General features: G+C 37.9%; 1 protein-coding gene across 1 annotated transcript; it reads right to left on the bottom strand.

The window, feature by feature from the left end:
* Positions 1-777: 777 nt before the first annotated feature.
* LOC144667100 (guanine nucleotide-binding protein-like 3 homolog) lies at positions 778-14,892 on the bottom strand. The gene is made up of 24 exons (XM_078528478.1): positions 14,794-14,892; positions 14,652-14,704; positions 14,324-14,381; positions 12,980-13,062; positions 12,654-12,770; positions 12,365-12,416; positions 12,212-12,249; positions 11,866-11,937; positions 11,658-11,721; positions 11,457-11,560; positions 10,324-10,468; positions 9,955-9,979; positions 9,672-9,734; positions 8,883-8,994; positions 5,996-6,061; positions 5,134-5,221; positions 4,724-4,778; positions 3,921-4,020; positions 3,376-3,412; positions 3,066-3,148; positions 2,218-2,325; positions 1,783-1,935; positions 1,662-1,698; positions 778-1,091 (listed from the first exon to the last, which is right to left on the bottom strand). Exons 1-24 carry the CDS (start codon positions 14,804-14,806, stop codon positions 1,024-1,026), a joined length of 1,794 nt encoding a protein of 597 aa, XP_078384604.1. The 5' UTR covers positions 14,807-14,892; the 3' UTR covers positions 778-1,023.
* Positions 14,893-14,945: the final 53 nt, after the last annotated feature.

The raw sequence follows: 14,945 nt of genomic DNA, 5'->3' as shown, positions 1-14,945 counted from the left end.
AAAAATATCCAGATTCACTAGTCAAAGAGGCAAGTTCTTTAATTTACAAGCACATGATCTTGTTTTATTAACAACAATTGGTATGATGTGTGTCCTTGTCTTTAATTAACATCAATACAAAGTTTTTCAAAGGCTGTTTCGTGCTAGCCTACTGAAACAAAATCTTTCGGTTCTGCATCTTTTGGCTTCTTAAATGAACCCAGAGCACTTAAAGTGGTCTCTTTTTTTTGCCCGACCGACCGACCCACCATCACTGGAGAAGGGGCGATGGGAAACCAAACATTTTATTGGGATGGCCAGCCCAGGGCTTATAACCGGAATTTTACGGTACTCAAGTATCGTAGTATCTATTTTTTAAATGAATTTCCGTAGTTCATAGGGCTTTGCATAAGTCTATTTAAGTTCACTGTTGCGCAAACGAGAGTTAAAGTTACTACATAATGAACCTAGGGCAGTTGTTTATCCAAAAAAACCAAAGACAAGGCAGCCTTTACAAGCGTGACTTTCTTCAATGTGTGTAATTCTTTCCCGTGAAGTGCCTATGGTTGATTATTGCTCAATTCGGAACATTCCCACAATCGGGCGGAAGGGTGAAAACGCGTGGTATGTAGGTACGATGGTGGTCGCCTGGGTCAAGAGAAAAAAAAAAAAACAGGTTGGGTGTGGCGGCACTGCGTGGAGGCAAGCGCGTGAAAGTACGCGCGCGCGCTTCTCACGAGAAAACGACACTTAAAGGCAAAAAAAAAACACCTTGAAGTGTAAAAGAACATGAACCTCTAATTGTTTTAAATTTTATTTGCTGATCAAAGGTATTTTAAACTGCTTTAAAGGCATGATAAAACAGTCTCAAAAAAGTTAAAACCTCTTAAAAATTTACAGGGCTGTAGACAATATTTCGGCGACACCTGCATGATAGTTTTATCTTCGTGAACTTCCAGTTTCTTGTTCTACGCCACATTCCTATGCTGGTTGATGTGAATGGTTGTTATGCACTCCTCAGTACCAGGCCTTTGCATTTCCTTATTAACTGAAGTCAGTGTCAAAGCTGTAATCATGGTCACTTTCATTCATGGCTTCAGTATGACTCGCAGCTGTCATATCAAAGATAAACAATCAGCATGTTACACAAATGACACGACAATGCTGACGTCTGCAGGAATGTAGTCTGCATGTCCAGCGGTACTATTATTCCTAATTACCAAAACGCCCAACAGCCAATCATATTTGGTCTTGTTTCGGTGAAGACCAGAGGTATCGATTCTTGATGTTAACCAAAATAAAAGATCGCAGCCACTGGGAGCGAGACCAGACGGGCCGATTTTATTGCTTAAAAGCGGTGGACATGAATCACGTACCTACAACACGTTCGGTTACGCATTCGTCGCTATCACCGCAAAATATTTGTGTTGCCGCGTTCAATTTCTCCTCAAACAGAGCTACCGTAAAGCTACACCTTAACATCCCCTGACCCCCACCCCGAAAGAAGCGGCCTCAAGTGTAGTTCGACTTTTTGGAAAATAACAGTGAGGAATGAAACTAAAAATGCTCCCGAAAAAAAAAACCATGTTGCTTTTTTCAGTCGAGTTTACTATTTTGTGTTTTTTTTCGGTCGAGTTTACTCCCGTTAAAAAAGAAAGAAAATTTTCGGATGATTGACTCACCTTGTTTTCGCTTTTCTCTTTGTTGCTTCTTAAAAATCTAGTAAATAAAACAAATAAAGAATTATAATCTAATTTCTGTAACAGCGGCATGGATTTACTCGACATGTCACGCATACATTACCTTTTTCCTTTCTTTGTTGGTCTGCATGTTAAACTCATTTACTTCGTCTGCCTTCGATCCAACTGCAGTCTTGTCACGAGATTTCGTGACGTCTTTGGAGTGTGTGACAGATTTTGATTTCTTGATAACAACTGTCATGCCATATTTTTCGGTCTAAGAATATAAAAACAGAACGACTTTTGATAAGGAATTAGTCATACTGTCTATTTTCGTCTCATATAATTAAGAACCTTTTTTAATTAAAAAAACGTCGAGGATGAGAAAGACAAAAAAACACCAAGACATTCCCAAGGCTGATTGTTCTGAGAATTTTATGTTTCTTTTAATTTGTTGTAAAAATGCTAGTCTAACAATATCTACTTGCTGATTCTCCTTCTCGTCACCAAGTTCCTTGACAATCTATTAACACTGTAAGGAGAAAATAGATGTTCATACTTGTTCGTTATCACTGTCTTCCATTGCTTCTTCTTCTTCATCATCATCATCATCACTTTCATCATCGTCATCATCAACATCTTCGTCGTCTTCTTCCTCGTCAGATTCCTTTATTAAAGTTGACTTTATTTAAGATAAACAATAGACTGCACCAATATTCTACCTTATTTTCTTAAGAAAACAACAATCCATTTAAGGAACCTAAATGGCCTAAATATTCAGGTTCTTATACCTGGGTTTTTACTCTAGTTCATACTTGACATGTTAAAGACCCTTTTTGGCACGTATAAGATTGATTTCGTTATTGACATCGTTAGAGATAAAATTTTGTCATGTTGATGTTCTTTTAACTTTTATCACTAAAATGTCTAAACTGGACATCAGTCGCATGGCTTTCTTCACTTTCCTGTAGACTTGATTTTTTTTATAAGTTAAATTTAAGGTAACACTTGATAACAGAGGAGCTACGTCACGCAGATTTCTCAGATTTTGGTTTAAACTGTTCTGAAATTAGTGGTAGGCAACTCAACCCAAGAAAAACATTATCTTTGAACATCTAAAGAAAGAAATGGCCTTAATCTGCAGAGAGAAATCACCCAAAATATCGATTTTTTGAAGACGTGCGGAAACAACTTGAAAGGTTTAGCCTCAAATATTTAAGTTGTAATCCATTTCCACTCTTGCCGTCTCCAGCCAAAGACGCTTGTTAACAGTTTTAGTGCTCAAATGTAGCAACTGTCTATAAAAATAGACCAGTATTTTTAGATTTTCTAATAATAAAATATAATTTTTGGCTGTTCAGATATCTGTTAAGATCCGCGACAAAGGCAATTTAAGTATCAACATACCATTTCTTCTTCCTCAATCTCCGCTGCATCCACAGGACCACCAGCCTCAAGCACCATGGCATCCTCCACTGTGTTCCGCAGACCTACCAACCATACATTGACACACAGTCAAGCGAAAATAACACGAAAACACTCTTAGTGATCTTACTTTGCCGTGCAAGAACATTCATAACAAGAGCTAGTTGGTACAAGAGATGGATCTATTCATTCAAAACCCAAAATCTTTGAAATAAACTTTGTCAAAAACTGAATAAGAGTGACTTGTTTGAAATGAACATGAATGTACAAATTGATCAGTTGGCACACTTACCATGCAGCTCATTGCTTTCATGCTGCTCAAGAGAGCTCTAGAAACAAAGTATCAGTAACGGTATTAGTAATCAGGAATGTCGATGATAAAGTAACTGAATGTACCAACATTCTCATTTCATATAAACACAGAACTTCAATTAGGGTAAATTTAACAAGTCTCATTATAGGCCCCCTCCCCCCTCCGCATGACCCCCCCCCCCACCCTCTGCATATTTTTTCCAGTCCGAAAAGTAACCAGACTAAGGGCAAAATTTAGAAGACAGGGACTGCAGGGCATTTTCCAATTGGGTGCGCTGACTAGTGACTTGAAGTGGGGGCTTTAGAGACTCTTCTTTTAGTAACTTTTTTTTCGGAAATATTGGGGGAGGGCTAAGCCCCTCTCGGCGGTCCCTGCAGGATTAAGTTGGCATAACAGTCCAATTAACAGTGAAATTGGCATAACTGTAAGCTCTAGTAAATAAAAAGAAAATTTACTGGACAAATTGGAGGAAAGTATTATTTCTTTATGTTGGCAGTTATTTGCAGCTTAATGTTATGACTCACCACATCAAACTCCTTGCTCCACTCACTGACAATATCAGCTGATAGATGGGTGGGTAGCCTGTGCTCTTCTGGTGGATGAGTGTAGAATACAATCTTTCCACTGTTAGCAAGAGAAAAAGATATTTTCACTCTTCTGAAACAGAATTTTCACCTTAAGGCTACAAATAAAATCTCCATTCTTCCTCATATGTATTACAAGGGAAATATTTGGCAAACAAAACTGTGAAAATAGGCATGAAAAAATGTAATAAAAGTATACAGTGTGTAGCAGGAGCCATAGTAGAATTATGATAGTGTGCTAAATTTTAAGATCAAATTGTCCATTTGGAGCATTGGCCTGGGTGACTGTGGTGTGTGCTTGGACAAGACACTTCCCTCTCCACCCGTGACTTTAAATGGTACTGGCAAACTGTTAACGACACCTGACATAACATACTAGCCTAGAGGTCCACCAGGCCACAGCTTATCCTAGTTTCCATAGCATGAAGCAATTAGGAGTATTTCTTACTACCCCGGGCTAGCCATTGCAGGGTTACCCCCGAAATTAAATTTGCCGATAGTAATTTATAATACCCTTGGGTGGAGAGAGGCACTGTGGGAGTACAGAGTCTTGCCCAGGAACACAATGCAGTGTGGAGTCCAGCGCACTAACCATTGGGCCAGTGCCATGCCTCCCACACATGACACTCAAGGGTCGCCTTCAAAAGGCAGTTTCCTCACATCCTTCATTCAACAGAAACCATGATAAGCTCCAGAAGTAAGTACACACTTAGTCTTCATTCAGTAAGTAACTTATAACAAACCTGTTCCAATCTTTCAACACCATCTTTCCTGCAGCATTTACATTGGGTATACCACCTTCATTGAAAAATACCAAACTGATGATTATTAACATCTCACCCTTAAACATCATACAGCAAAAAATATCGTAGATGTGCTCCAGGTTTTACCTAGGGGTACGGTCAGGTGCTCCCCCACCCCCACCCCCTCCACAAGGAATAATTAATTAATTTATATTAATTAATTAATTGGTGATTAAAAGTTTACACATTAGCGCGTTAGGGGTTTATCACACGACTGCCCACCAAACCATCACAAAAGTGCATTCTGCACTAAAAAGGTTAAACTACTCTTAATTGTATCAGTGTTACCACAGTTCAAACAACTGGCCCAAGCATTGTACAATTCATTACTAATACTTCTTAAAACTTGCCTTTCTTTAATTTTCCAAGTCTTTTACCAAGATGTGACAGAAACTCGTGTACATTAGCATAGTCAGGAACCAAGTATTTTTCCATAACCTTAGTAACAAAAAGAAACAAAAATGCACATGCTTCAGTTGGATAATGGTCACAACAAAAATAATTTAGTGACTATAATATATTATTAATTTTATGTTCCTACCAGTGTCCTGAAGGTCGCAGATTCGACTCTTTTTGGAAGAACTTGGACACTTTTTTCCGACCAGCTTGTGTCAATAACTAATGACTACCGTATTTGCTCGAATAAGCGCCGCGGCGCTTATTAAATTTTTCGCGCCTCAAGTGCGGCGCTTATTCGAGGGTGGCGCTTATTTAAAATTTCGACGCCACAAAGAATCTAATCTTTTACAGTAATTGAAAATAACGTCTTTTGATGTCAGTATTAATCCCTTGTTTTTCTTGCAAAGATCGTGGTCTTCACAACATTTACAGAACTACGTATTGTAAGAATGTTGCATAGAAAAACTAATGAGCAAGCGGTAAAACAATCACGTTGAGCTGCAACACATCACTTTTGATAAAAAGAAGTGTCCAAGTTTGTTTTAGAGTTGCTTTGTTGTGATGTTTTATGTCAAATGGATTTCCTCAAATAAGCGCCACATCGGGATTGCGGCGCTTATTCGGGGGCGGCGCTTATTAACTTTTTTGTCCCAAATGCGGCGCTTATTCGAGGGCGGCGCTTAATCGGGGGCGGCGCTTATTCGAGTAAATACGGTAGTCTTGTTTTTTTTTTTTTATGAAAAAAAAATAATGCCATGTATGTACAGTTTTAACTTTTTTTTTTCTTTCTCATTCTTATAGCAACTTCTTCACCTGTTGTTTATTACATCTCTTTAGAATAGCTTCTACTGCAGGAACTGGATCATCAATGCTCTCTACCTGTAATGAAATGAAAACAAACCCACTCTCAATCAGAAATAGCATTATAGGCATGTAATGTGTGCAAAGAGTTACGTGTATGTGGCTCTGCACATATTCCACGCAGGCTTATGACACCATTTGATGGCACAGCATTGTACTACACATGCAGCCTGTTGCAAGTTGGCAGAATGGACTTCTGGTCTGTTGAACCTGAGGGTTAATCCTTCAGCATTAATTTTCAGCTAGTAGTAAGTACATGTTTGACAGTCTTGGGTGGAGCAAAAAAAATGTAAATGTAATTTATTTACCCACGTGACATGGAGGAGCTCAGGAGCTCGTTAAGACGTGTATGTGCATCCAAGGTCAAATTGGAATTTGGAGTGTTGGCACTGTGAGAGCAAAGTGACTTGAAAAAGAACACTGTGGTCAGGCTTATGCATCAGTCAATTGAAACCCCGGCCCCCCGACCCCCGGGACTTACCGGGGAATTTAACATTTACCAAGTGTTAAAACCCGGCTTATTTCCCCGCCCTAGGGGCCTAGACGTCTGTTAAAAGCCCCGCATAGCGGGGGCATCCGAAACGACTCTCAGGATCATTCAGGAAAAAAACGGACAAAAATCTTGATTTCGTTGCAGAAGTTGAAAAATATATTTCTTTCATATATTGTCCATATATAGTTATGAGGTCGGAAAGAAACCTGATGTAGTTTGTTTCCGCCAAAAACCTATTAAAAAACTGCTTTTCGTGGTCAGAGACACAAATTTGTTAAATTTAAAACCCGAAATTAGCCATTATGAACACGCCTGCCGGAAGGACCCATGATATCGGGGTGTGATTGCCCTAAAGAACGTATTTCAGCTTTTGTTGACTATCTACTTCAGCCGATAGCACAGCGACAAGCTTCGTGCGACAGACTTTAATAACTTTATTGAGATAATTACACTGCCATACCTAAACAGCCCAAAAAAGCTTTCCTTGTCTCATTTACACTTTATGCGAACCATACCAAGGAAACCCTCCCGTACCTAACAGGTTTTTAAGAGAGATGCTCCAATTCAATGGAAAAGATTATCTTTAAGCGCATCAAACAGCCATGGGCACGACAATCGCCGCAGTTTCTGCTGTCATCTTCACGGCCAAAATAGAAAACGAAATACTCAGACAAGTACCAATAAGTCTATCCTTTGGAAACGACTTATTGACGACGTCTTTTAAACTAATGTGGGGCACAAGAAGAGACAAAATAGAAGAATTTCTGCTAAAGGTAAACAGCTTTTACCCTACGATATAATTCACGGCTGAAATCTCAGAAACAGAAACTACTTTCTTGGAGACGATATTGTACAAAGGTGGCAGATTTCAAGTACAATGAGTCTATTTTTATCGTGTGAACACATTAAATACAAACCCAGGCGTCGCGAAAGGCTTTATCAAGGAAGAAGCGTGGAGACTTTTTAGAACGGATTCCTCAGAACGAACATTTTGAGAAAAGCATTTAGCCCTTTATGTTAAATCCCGGCTGTCGTCCCCGCTTCAGGTGATAGCGTGCTGTTAAATCACCGCTCTACGGCCCCGGTCTACTGACATTTTGTTAAAACCACCGCCCCCCGGGGCCAACGCGCCGTTAAAAGTGCGTTAAATCCCGGCTTTGGACGCGTTAAATCCCTGCTAAGTCCCGGGGGTCGGGGGGCCGGGGTTTCAATTGACTGATGCATTAATCCCAGATCTCTGAATTAACAACATCAAACAACAACAATGTCTTTCTTTTAATTAACAGCTAAAAATATAAACATTTTGCTCTCCACCTCTCTGAGGTTATTATAGAAATAAACTATAGAAATCCAAGGCTTTTCATTTTATGAAAAGACTAGACTTTCCATGTCAATTGCTGTTGACCAATCAGCATGCATGCAGTTTCCTCAGTTTTAGTATTTGTACAGTCATTATAGCGGAGCTCCTAAGCGTAGCACCATAACCATGAAAGAAGGAACACTATCGAAATGCGTTTTCGTGGTCAACATGGATAGCGGCATGGTTCGCGGGCGCGTACGTACGTACGGAGTCGCGCAACATGGCGGCCATAGTTTGATGGTAGAAAGAGTGAAGCAAGAAGGCCGTATATATAAAGGAGGCCTTTAAAATTTAAAGAGGTTTGAAAAGAAAAACAAGAAGCAATGAAACAAAATGTGGCTGAAAATTACGTGTAGAAAGTAATCAACCGCCAAAAAAGTGGACATTAAGAGCCATAATTGATCGATGACTTTCGTGTCTGTCGTGTCTTTCGTATCTGTAAAGCCAGCATCGTACATGAAGGAGCATTCGAAAGCTAAATCGGGTTGATATAATAGACAAACCATTTTATTGCTACGGGGTAATTGACCCTCTGGGATTTGAACTCCCGACCTCTCAAGCCGCAGGCTGACACCTTATCGATTGAGCTAATCCGACAGTCTCTGTATGCACGTTGAATATATCCTATATCAATGTAATAGATATTGTGGAGTCTACTAAACTGCTGTATAACAGGATCGCGAAACTATTTTCTATTGCTAGACAGCAGATAATTTACTGTACTCTAAAGTAATTTTTCGTGCCATAAGTAATGATTTTGCCCCGCTTTAAGATTATTATTTCTGTCGTACTGCTGACATTCAGTTTAACCGTGAGCTATTTAAATTTGTCTTGCACCTATAAACCGCCATAAACATTAGTACTTTGGCCGCTTATTCACTAGAATGAAACATTGTAAGCTCCAGTGAAAATTAAATAAATGGGGAGCTCCGCTTTTAGGCGTGCCTAAATCTATATATTATATTTGATATGTCTTTGTGGTATACCTTGACACAGTTCCGTAATATAACAGCTGAATCAGAGTTGCCGCTGTCCATCACTATACCAGGACTGTCCAAAAGTTTAACATGTTTGTCAAGATGTACCTCCTGCATGCTCCTGGTAATTAAAACAGCACAAGTTAGATCAAGATCTAAATTCCCTTTACAGTATCAATGTACCATCAAGCAAACAGGTGATGAGAATTTATGCATAATCATCAAGTTTGGGATGTTGTTTTGATGTACTGTAACCAAATACTGGGAACTTCAGCAACATTTAAAGACACCTAAGAGTCTACTTTACAAAGGGTACACATATAATTACAGTATATGTTGTTTAACTAGAAGCGGGGATGCTAGTTCATTGCCAAGTTTTCCCCCAGCATTTTGTTCACAGGTACCCATTTTTACACCTGTGTAGACAGCAGAGGTGCTCAAACTAAAGTCAAGCATACAAACCATTAGCCAACTTTACCTCCCATTGTTGTTAGACTTTTGACACACGCAAGGAGAAAGTGTAAATTACAAGATAGTATTGGATGACTGTAGCCAAGTCACCACGGCTTATAATTGAATTATCATGATGTCTATCATGATAATTATCATGATATATTTGCAATTTACAGGTAAAATTATATTAAAAATTAAGGTAAAAAGCTGTTAAAAATATCACTAATTAAAACTATATTTTTTATCCGCGAAATGAACAATCATACATGTAAAATATTTATATTAATTAATTTTCTTATTTGTTCACTTGAAATCAATCTTTACATTGCTTCAGTGTGGACTTACTTTGTGACTCCTGGAGTAGCACCAACTGTGCAGGCTCTACACCTTTTTAAACTGTTTATTATGCTACAAAACAATGTTACAAAAACATTCATGAGAGAAATGAATTTAAGATGATGATGGTTTCATTAATTTTAGAAAGAGCAAATTCCTGCAGCATCTCCTGTGCAAATTTAAATAAATAGAACATAGCAGATAATACTAGATTTCAATTCCAAGTGTGAAATATTATCTATTCCTAACAGTTATTTAAATAATGAACAGAAGTGCAGCTAAATATTTTTACCTGCTTTTGCCAACATTCGGAAAACCTAGAAAATAGACAGACAGGCCCAATTTTCAGTAAGAATGTCAACAAACCAGTGCAATACGGAGATCAGATAATAATATTTCCACCCCACCCCCTCCCTTCCCTTCAACCCTCATCCAGCCCACTTCTTGCATGATTTGTTATAGTAGGCTGCAATTGGTGCTTGCATGTTGTTCATTTGTTTTCTATGCTGTGATTGACGTTTACATGTAGTTGCATGTTTAGAGATCTATGGACTTACCAGTAGTCTAGCTCATTTGCAATGCATTAGTTACATTTAGTTATTATTAAATAAACACAACATTCTTAAGAAAGCACTACTTATTTTAATAAAATTTAACATACCAACTATTCCAACAGTAATAGCTGTCTTGATATCCTTGTTACGACAATAATTGCCAAGGAGTTTAAGCAGTGTGTCTGCTCCTATACAGGCACTGCTTGTTAACAGGTCTCCTGATGCTAACGATGCAGAAATTTTGCTTTGATGCTGGAAAATAATAAACAATTTCCAATTGTTTCATAAGATGCCCTATAACTTACAGTGATTCAAATTCAAACTGCATATAGTGTAGTACATGATCATTTAAAATTCATCAAATATTTTTTCACAGACATATTGGTCTAAAGTCATCAACACAGGCAAGCATTCTCCAGTTTTCAAACTTTGAGTTTTACATCCCCACATTTAGTCATCTGAAGTAAATTGTTAAGTTGAATAGAAATGAACAATTTGAACAGATTAGCAATGTTATTGAGGGCTTATCAAATCAAACCAGAGCTTATCCCGGTTTCTGTAGCATTAAGCGGCTAGAAGTATTGTTACTCCCCCTGGATGGGATGCTAGTCCATCACAGAATTTTCCCCCAGCAGTAAATTCACTGGTACCCATTTATACACCTGGGTGAAGAGAGGCACTATGAGAGTATTGCCTTGCCTAAGAAAACAATGCAGTGCCCCGGCCATGGCTCCAACCTGGACCGCCTGATCTGTAGTCCAGGGCACTAACCATTAGGCCACCTGGCTTCTCAAATGTGTCTGGATTATACATCACACCCAGCTGGTAAAAGACCCAGGCATGTGAAAAGATCCAGACTTTATTATTCCTCAAATGAATGGTCACCACAAGTATTGATAAACTTGTAGTGGGTAGCTTATGAGGACTTGAAAAATAAATACTGACAAATAAAAATGACATCACTGCAACACAGACTTGGACACAACGCATTAGCGGTTTTACTTGTGTGTCAAACTTAAGTAATGGCATCCTTGGCAATGTTATATTGTTTGTCATTTTAACCATTGACAGCAGCTGACAAACAAACTGTTTAGCATGGTTTTGATGACCAATCTACAAAGATGTAAGATTTTGATCGTTTAACTTGCTGAGTACGTGGCAAATCTCTCTCCATCTCTGTCTCTTACAATGCATTGTTTAGGTTAAAATTCTATTATTAAATAAAAAATAATTTGCTTACCAAATTCTGTTTTTGGCTCTGTGTAGAGGCCTTAAAAGCTATCGTTGGAAATTCATTACGTAGATATTTTAACCATTGATCCACAATTTCCCTTGGAACAAGATCTGAAATAATTTTAATTGATTAGCATTCAGTTATAAATTTCTAATCAATCAACCGAAAGTTTTGGTAATAATTATTATATAATATTTAAGAACCCACCTATTTTATTCAAAATTAGAACTAGTTTTTTGTTGACTCCTGAAGATAACACAGACTCTTCAACCTGTGAACAAATATTGAAACAAACAAAAAATCAGTGATTTATCTTTTAGTTGTTTTGTCCCACACTTGTGACAACAGATAAAAACATTATCAGACTTTGTTTTCGAATGCCAATGAAAAGTTTGTAGTTTTAATATGTTCTCACCTGTGGACATCTACAGCCAAGAGGATCACGAGCATCTAACACTTCCAGGACAATATCTGCAGCATCCACAACCTGACGAAAAACCAGCAATATGGTGATTAATCTCACTGAAATTATTTCTTTTCTCATTGGCTGAGAGTATAAAAGTGCAATATAGACTTAATTAATTTAATATATTAGTTGTCAAAATCAACAGGATACCCTAAAGTTTTTCTTCCATAAAAATCTGAAAATAACAACAAGATTACCTTTAAATTGCCTCATTGTACTAAATCCAGTTGGTACTATTGGCAAAATAAAACAGTAAGGAGTACACAATATAAATCACTTCACAAACAACATTTACCTTCTTGAATTCTTTATAATATGCCTTCAGGGATCCCTCTGTGAACAAGATACATGTAGGGAGTTGGTAAAATCCATAGACCAAGTCATACAGGTTAAAGATGACTTACTGCATAAAATATTACCGGTATGTACTAAAGCAAACTTCACTCACCTAATTTTCCCCCAGAGTAAACATCTGACTGAGAACTTTCCTTTATAGCTTCCTAAAAGACAGAAGGTTACCAATTTAAATACTGTGAAGTTTCATTCACTCAAAGATAACGGAAAACTACTAACTCAAGAAAACAAGGACCTACCTGCAGAGGGTTAAACAAACACTTACTACAGTGATCTCATAAGCTGGTATAATTTTTGGGAAAGTATTAGCTTACAGAAGTTGATTACTTACGAGAGGTGTTGTACAATGATGTCCGACTGTATTTAAAGTACTGTTCATGTACCTTTCTGTCAAACTCCTTTCCTCTCTTTACTGCATCCTTTTGTAAACTCTCCAGGTTCCTTTTCTTGTTCACTTCCTTTAATCTGCTCTGCTTTCTTCGCTCATTTGCCTCTTCTTGCTGTAAATGAATTGATTGCAATGCAATGAATTATATTAAGCAGTGCATGTACTTTTACACCATGATCAACAATGCACAGTCCATAGCTTACACCCTTATGCACCCCATGCAACTCAACATGAAGTCCTCTGTTCCCTTATACAGATATGAATAACCTGTTCCTCCTTAAATATTAACAGAATTGTGTATGAGTAAATGTATATACTTACCCTTCTTTTCTTTTCCTCTGCCTGATTTAGTATTTCCTCTTTGAAAGGAAACAGATTAGGAACTCCAGGATCTTTCTTCTGTCCTGATATTAATTAACAAGATGCAGTTGGTATTCATGAAGAAAATAACAGAAACATAAATTTGATTTTTAAATCCAGACACTCATAAGCCCAAGTGCCTTACTCTGGTTTTTGCTGCATAATTTAAGTAGCTAGGAGTGTAATAGCGGCTTCTCCCTTTGGTAATTGCTAGTTCTTTGCAGATTATTCCCCAGCATTATGTCTGGTTCCCCCTGCCACCCCCCCCCCCCAAAAAAAAAAAAAAACCTTTGTACCCATTTATTGTAGGAAATTAACAATGCATGTTATTATAAACATGAATTTTAAAAATTTGCATTATTTTGATGCACCTTAATTTACTTCATTGTTAATTTAAATCAAACTATTTTACAGCATCGTCATTATTTCTAGCAAAGTTACATGTAATCTGCCTCTCTGTCAGAGTCAGTGGACATATCATCATTCACTATTGATTTTAAAATGTTTTGAGTTTTGTCACCATGTAATGTGTTTTATCTAATGAGAGCATACAGAAATTAATTTGGGTTGGATATTCACTCGACAAACTTTTTACAGGGTGACCCTATTTGGCAGAATGAATAAATGGTGGAATGGCAAAATGACAGAAATGGCACTAGATTGATTGCGGTAAGCTTCACCTTATAGACCTGTCAACTCTCATGCATTATGCGAGAGTCTCACGCTTAGTGATCCAAAATGTGGATCTCACGCATACAGGCCAATTTCTCACGCCTGACTGACAAATTTTGATTTCTTACTCTTAAAACCCTTTAAATGCAATTTCAATTCAAATTTTGGCATAAAGTAATCTGGAAAATGAGCACTGCTATTCGTGTTTGAGTCAATTTCACTCACTTTGGCAACGTTTGATCATTGACAGAACATCTTTGTTACTCTTCAGTAATGCTCAGAAGTTGCCGGAACATCTTCCGAAATCTCTGGAAATAGTCGGAACATTTTCGGAAAATGTAGAGAACAATCTCACGCTTTTGACTTAGGAAGAGTTGGCAGGTATAAACTCGGTTTGCTTCACCTTGGTTTGTTTGTGGTTAGCTTTTATTTGTTGGTTAGTGCTGTACTATATGCTTCCTTAATCAACAAATAAAAGCTAACAAACAAGCAACCAGGGTGAAAATAGTGTCATTCCGTCATTTTGCCATTCAGTCGAATAGGGGCACCCCTTATACAGTGTAACAACTACAGCAACAAAATTATATTAAGCTTCAGAGAATGAATTCTTGTTTCTACATAACAAATTCATACTTTTTGATTGTCCAGTAAGCTTAGCCTCCTTTCGTTGTTTTCGAAGATGTTCCCTAACCTGCAAAGAAAGATAGGTTGCAAATATATTTCATGGGTGCTCTGCTTTCACTCATGATCACTAAACACAACATTCCTTCATCAACGTTCAATCACCGTAACTTTGTTTTTGTCGAATTTCTTTCAGTATCATAGGATAGCAGTATATCTCATCGATCCAAACTGTCGTCGTTCGTGTTCAATTGACTCTTTACCCAACTTCAAGGGGATGTTTAATATAGTAAGCTTATAAATGTATACGTAGCTAACTCGTTCGTGTAGGTGTACAAACCTTTCGCTGTATTTTGTATCGCTTGTGAGCCGTCATCCTCTTACTCTGTTTTTCTGTATAAAAAATACTTTATATCAGCACCTCAAAATACACTGACAGAAAGAGAGACAACCAATTATTGCCAAGATAATCCAGAACTTACTTGGTCGAACCATAGTTATATTTGTGTTCTCTTTGCTCCACGTGAAAATGTTACAACAATATGGCGGCCGACTAGCTCCCAGGCTTCCAGCGACAACCACAGGCGAGGCTCGTTCCCAACTTTAGCGGTCCCAAAGATGCTCGGCAACTTTT

This window comes from Oculina patagonica, chromosome 10 (assembly GCF_052425735.1).
Source record: "Oculina patagonica isolate OP01 chromosome 10, crgOcupat, whole genome shotgun sequence".
NCBI classification, from domain to species: Eukaryota; Metazoa; Cnidaria; class Anthozoa; order Scleractinia; family Oculinidae; genus Oculina; species Oculina patagonica.
The sequence above is the reverse complement of the archived record's forward strand: the minus strand, read 5'-3'. Positions and strand labels throughout refer to the sequence as shown.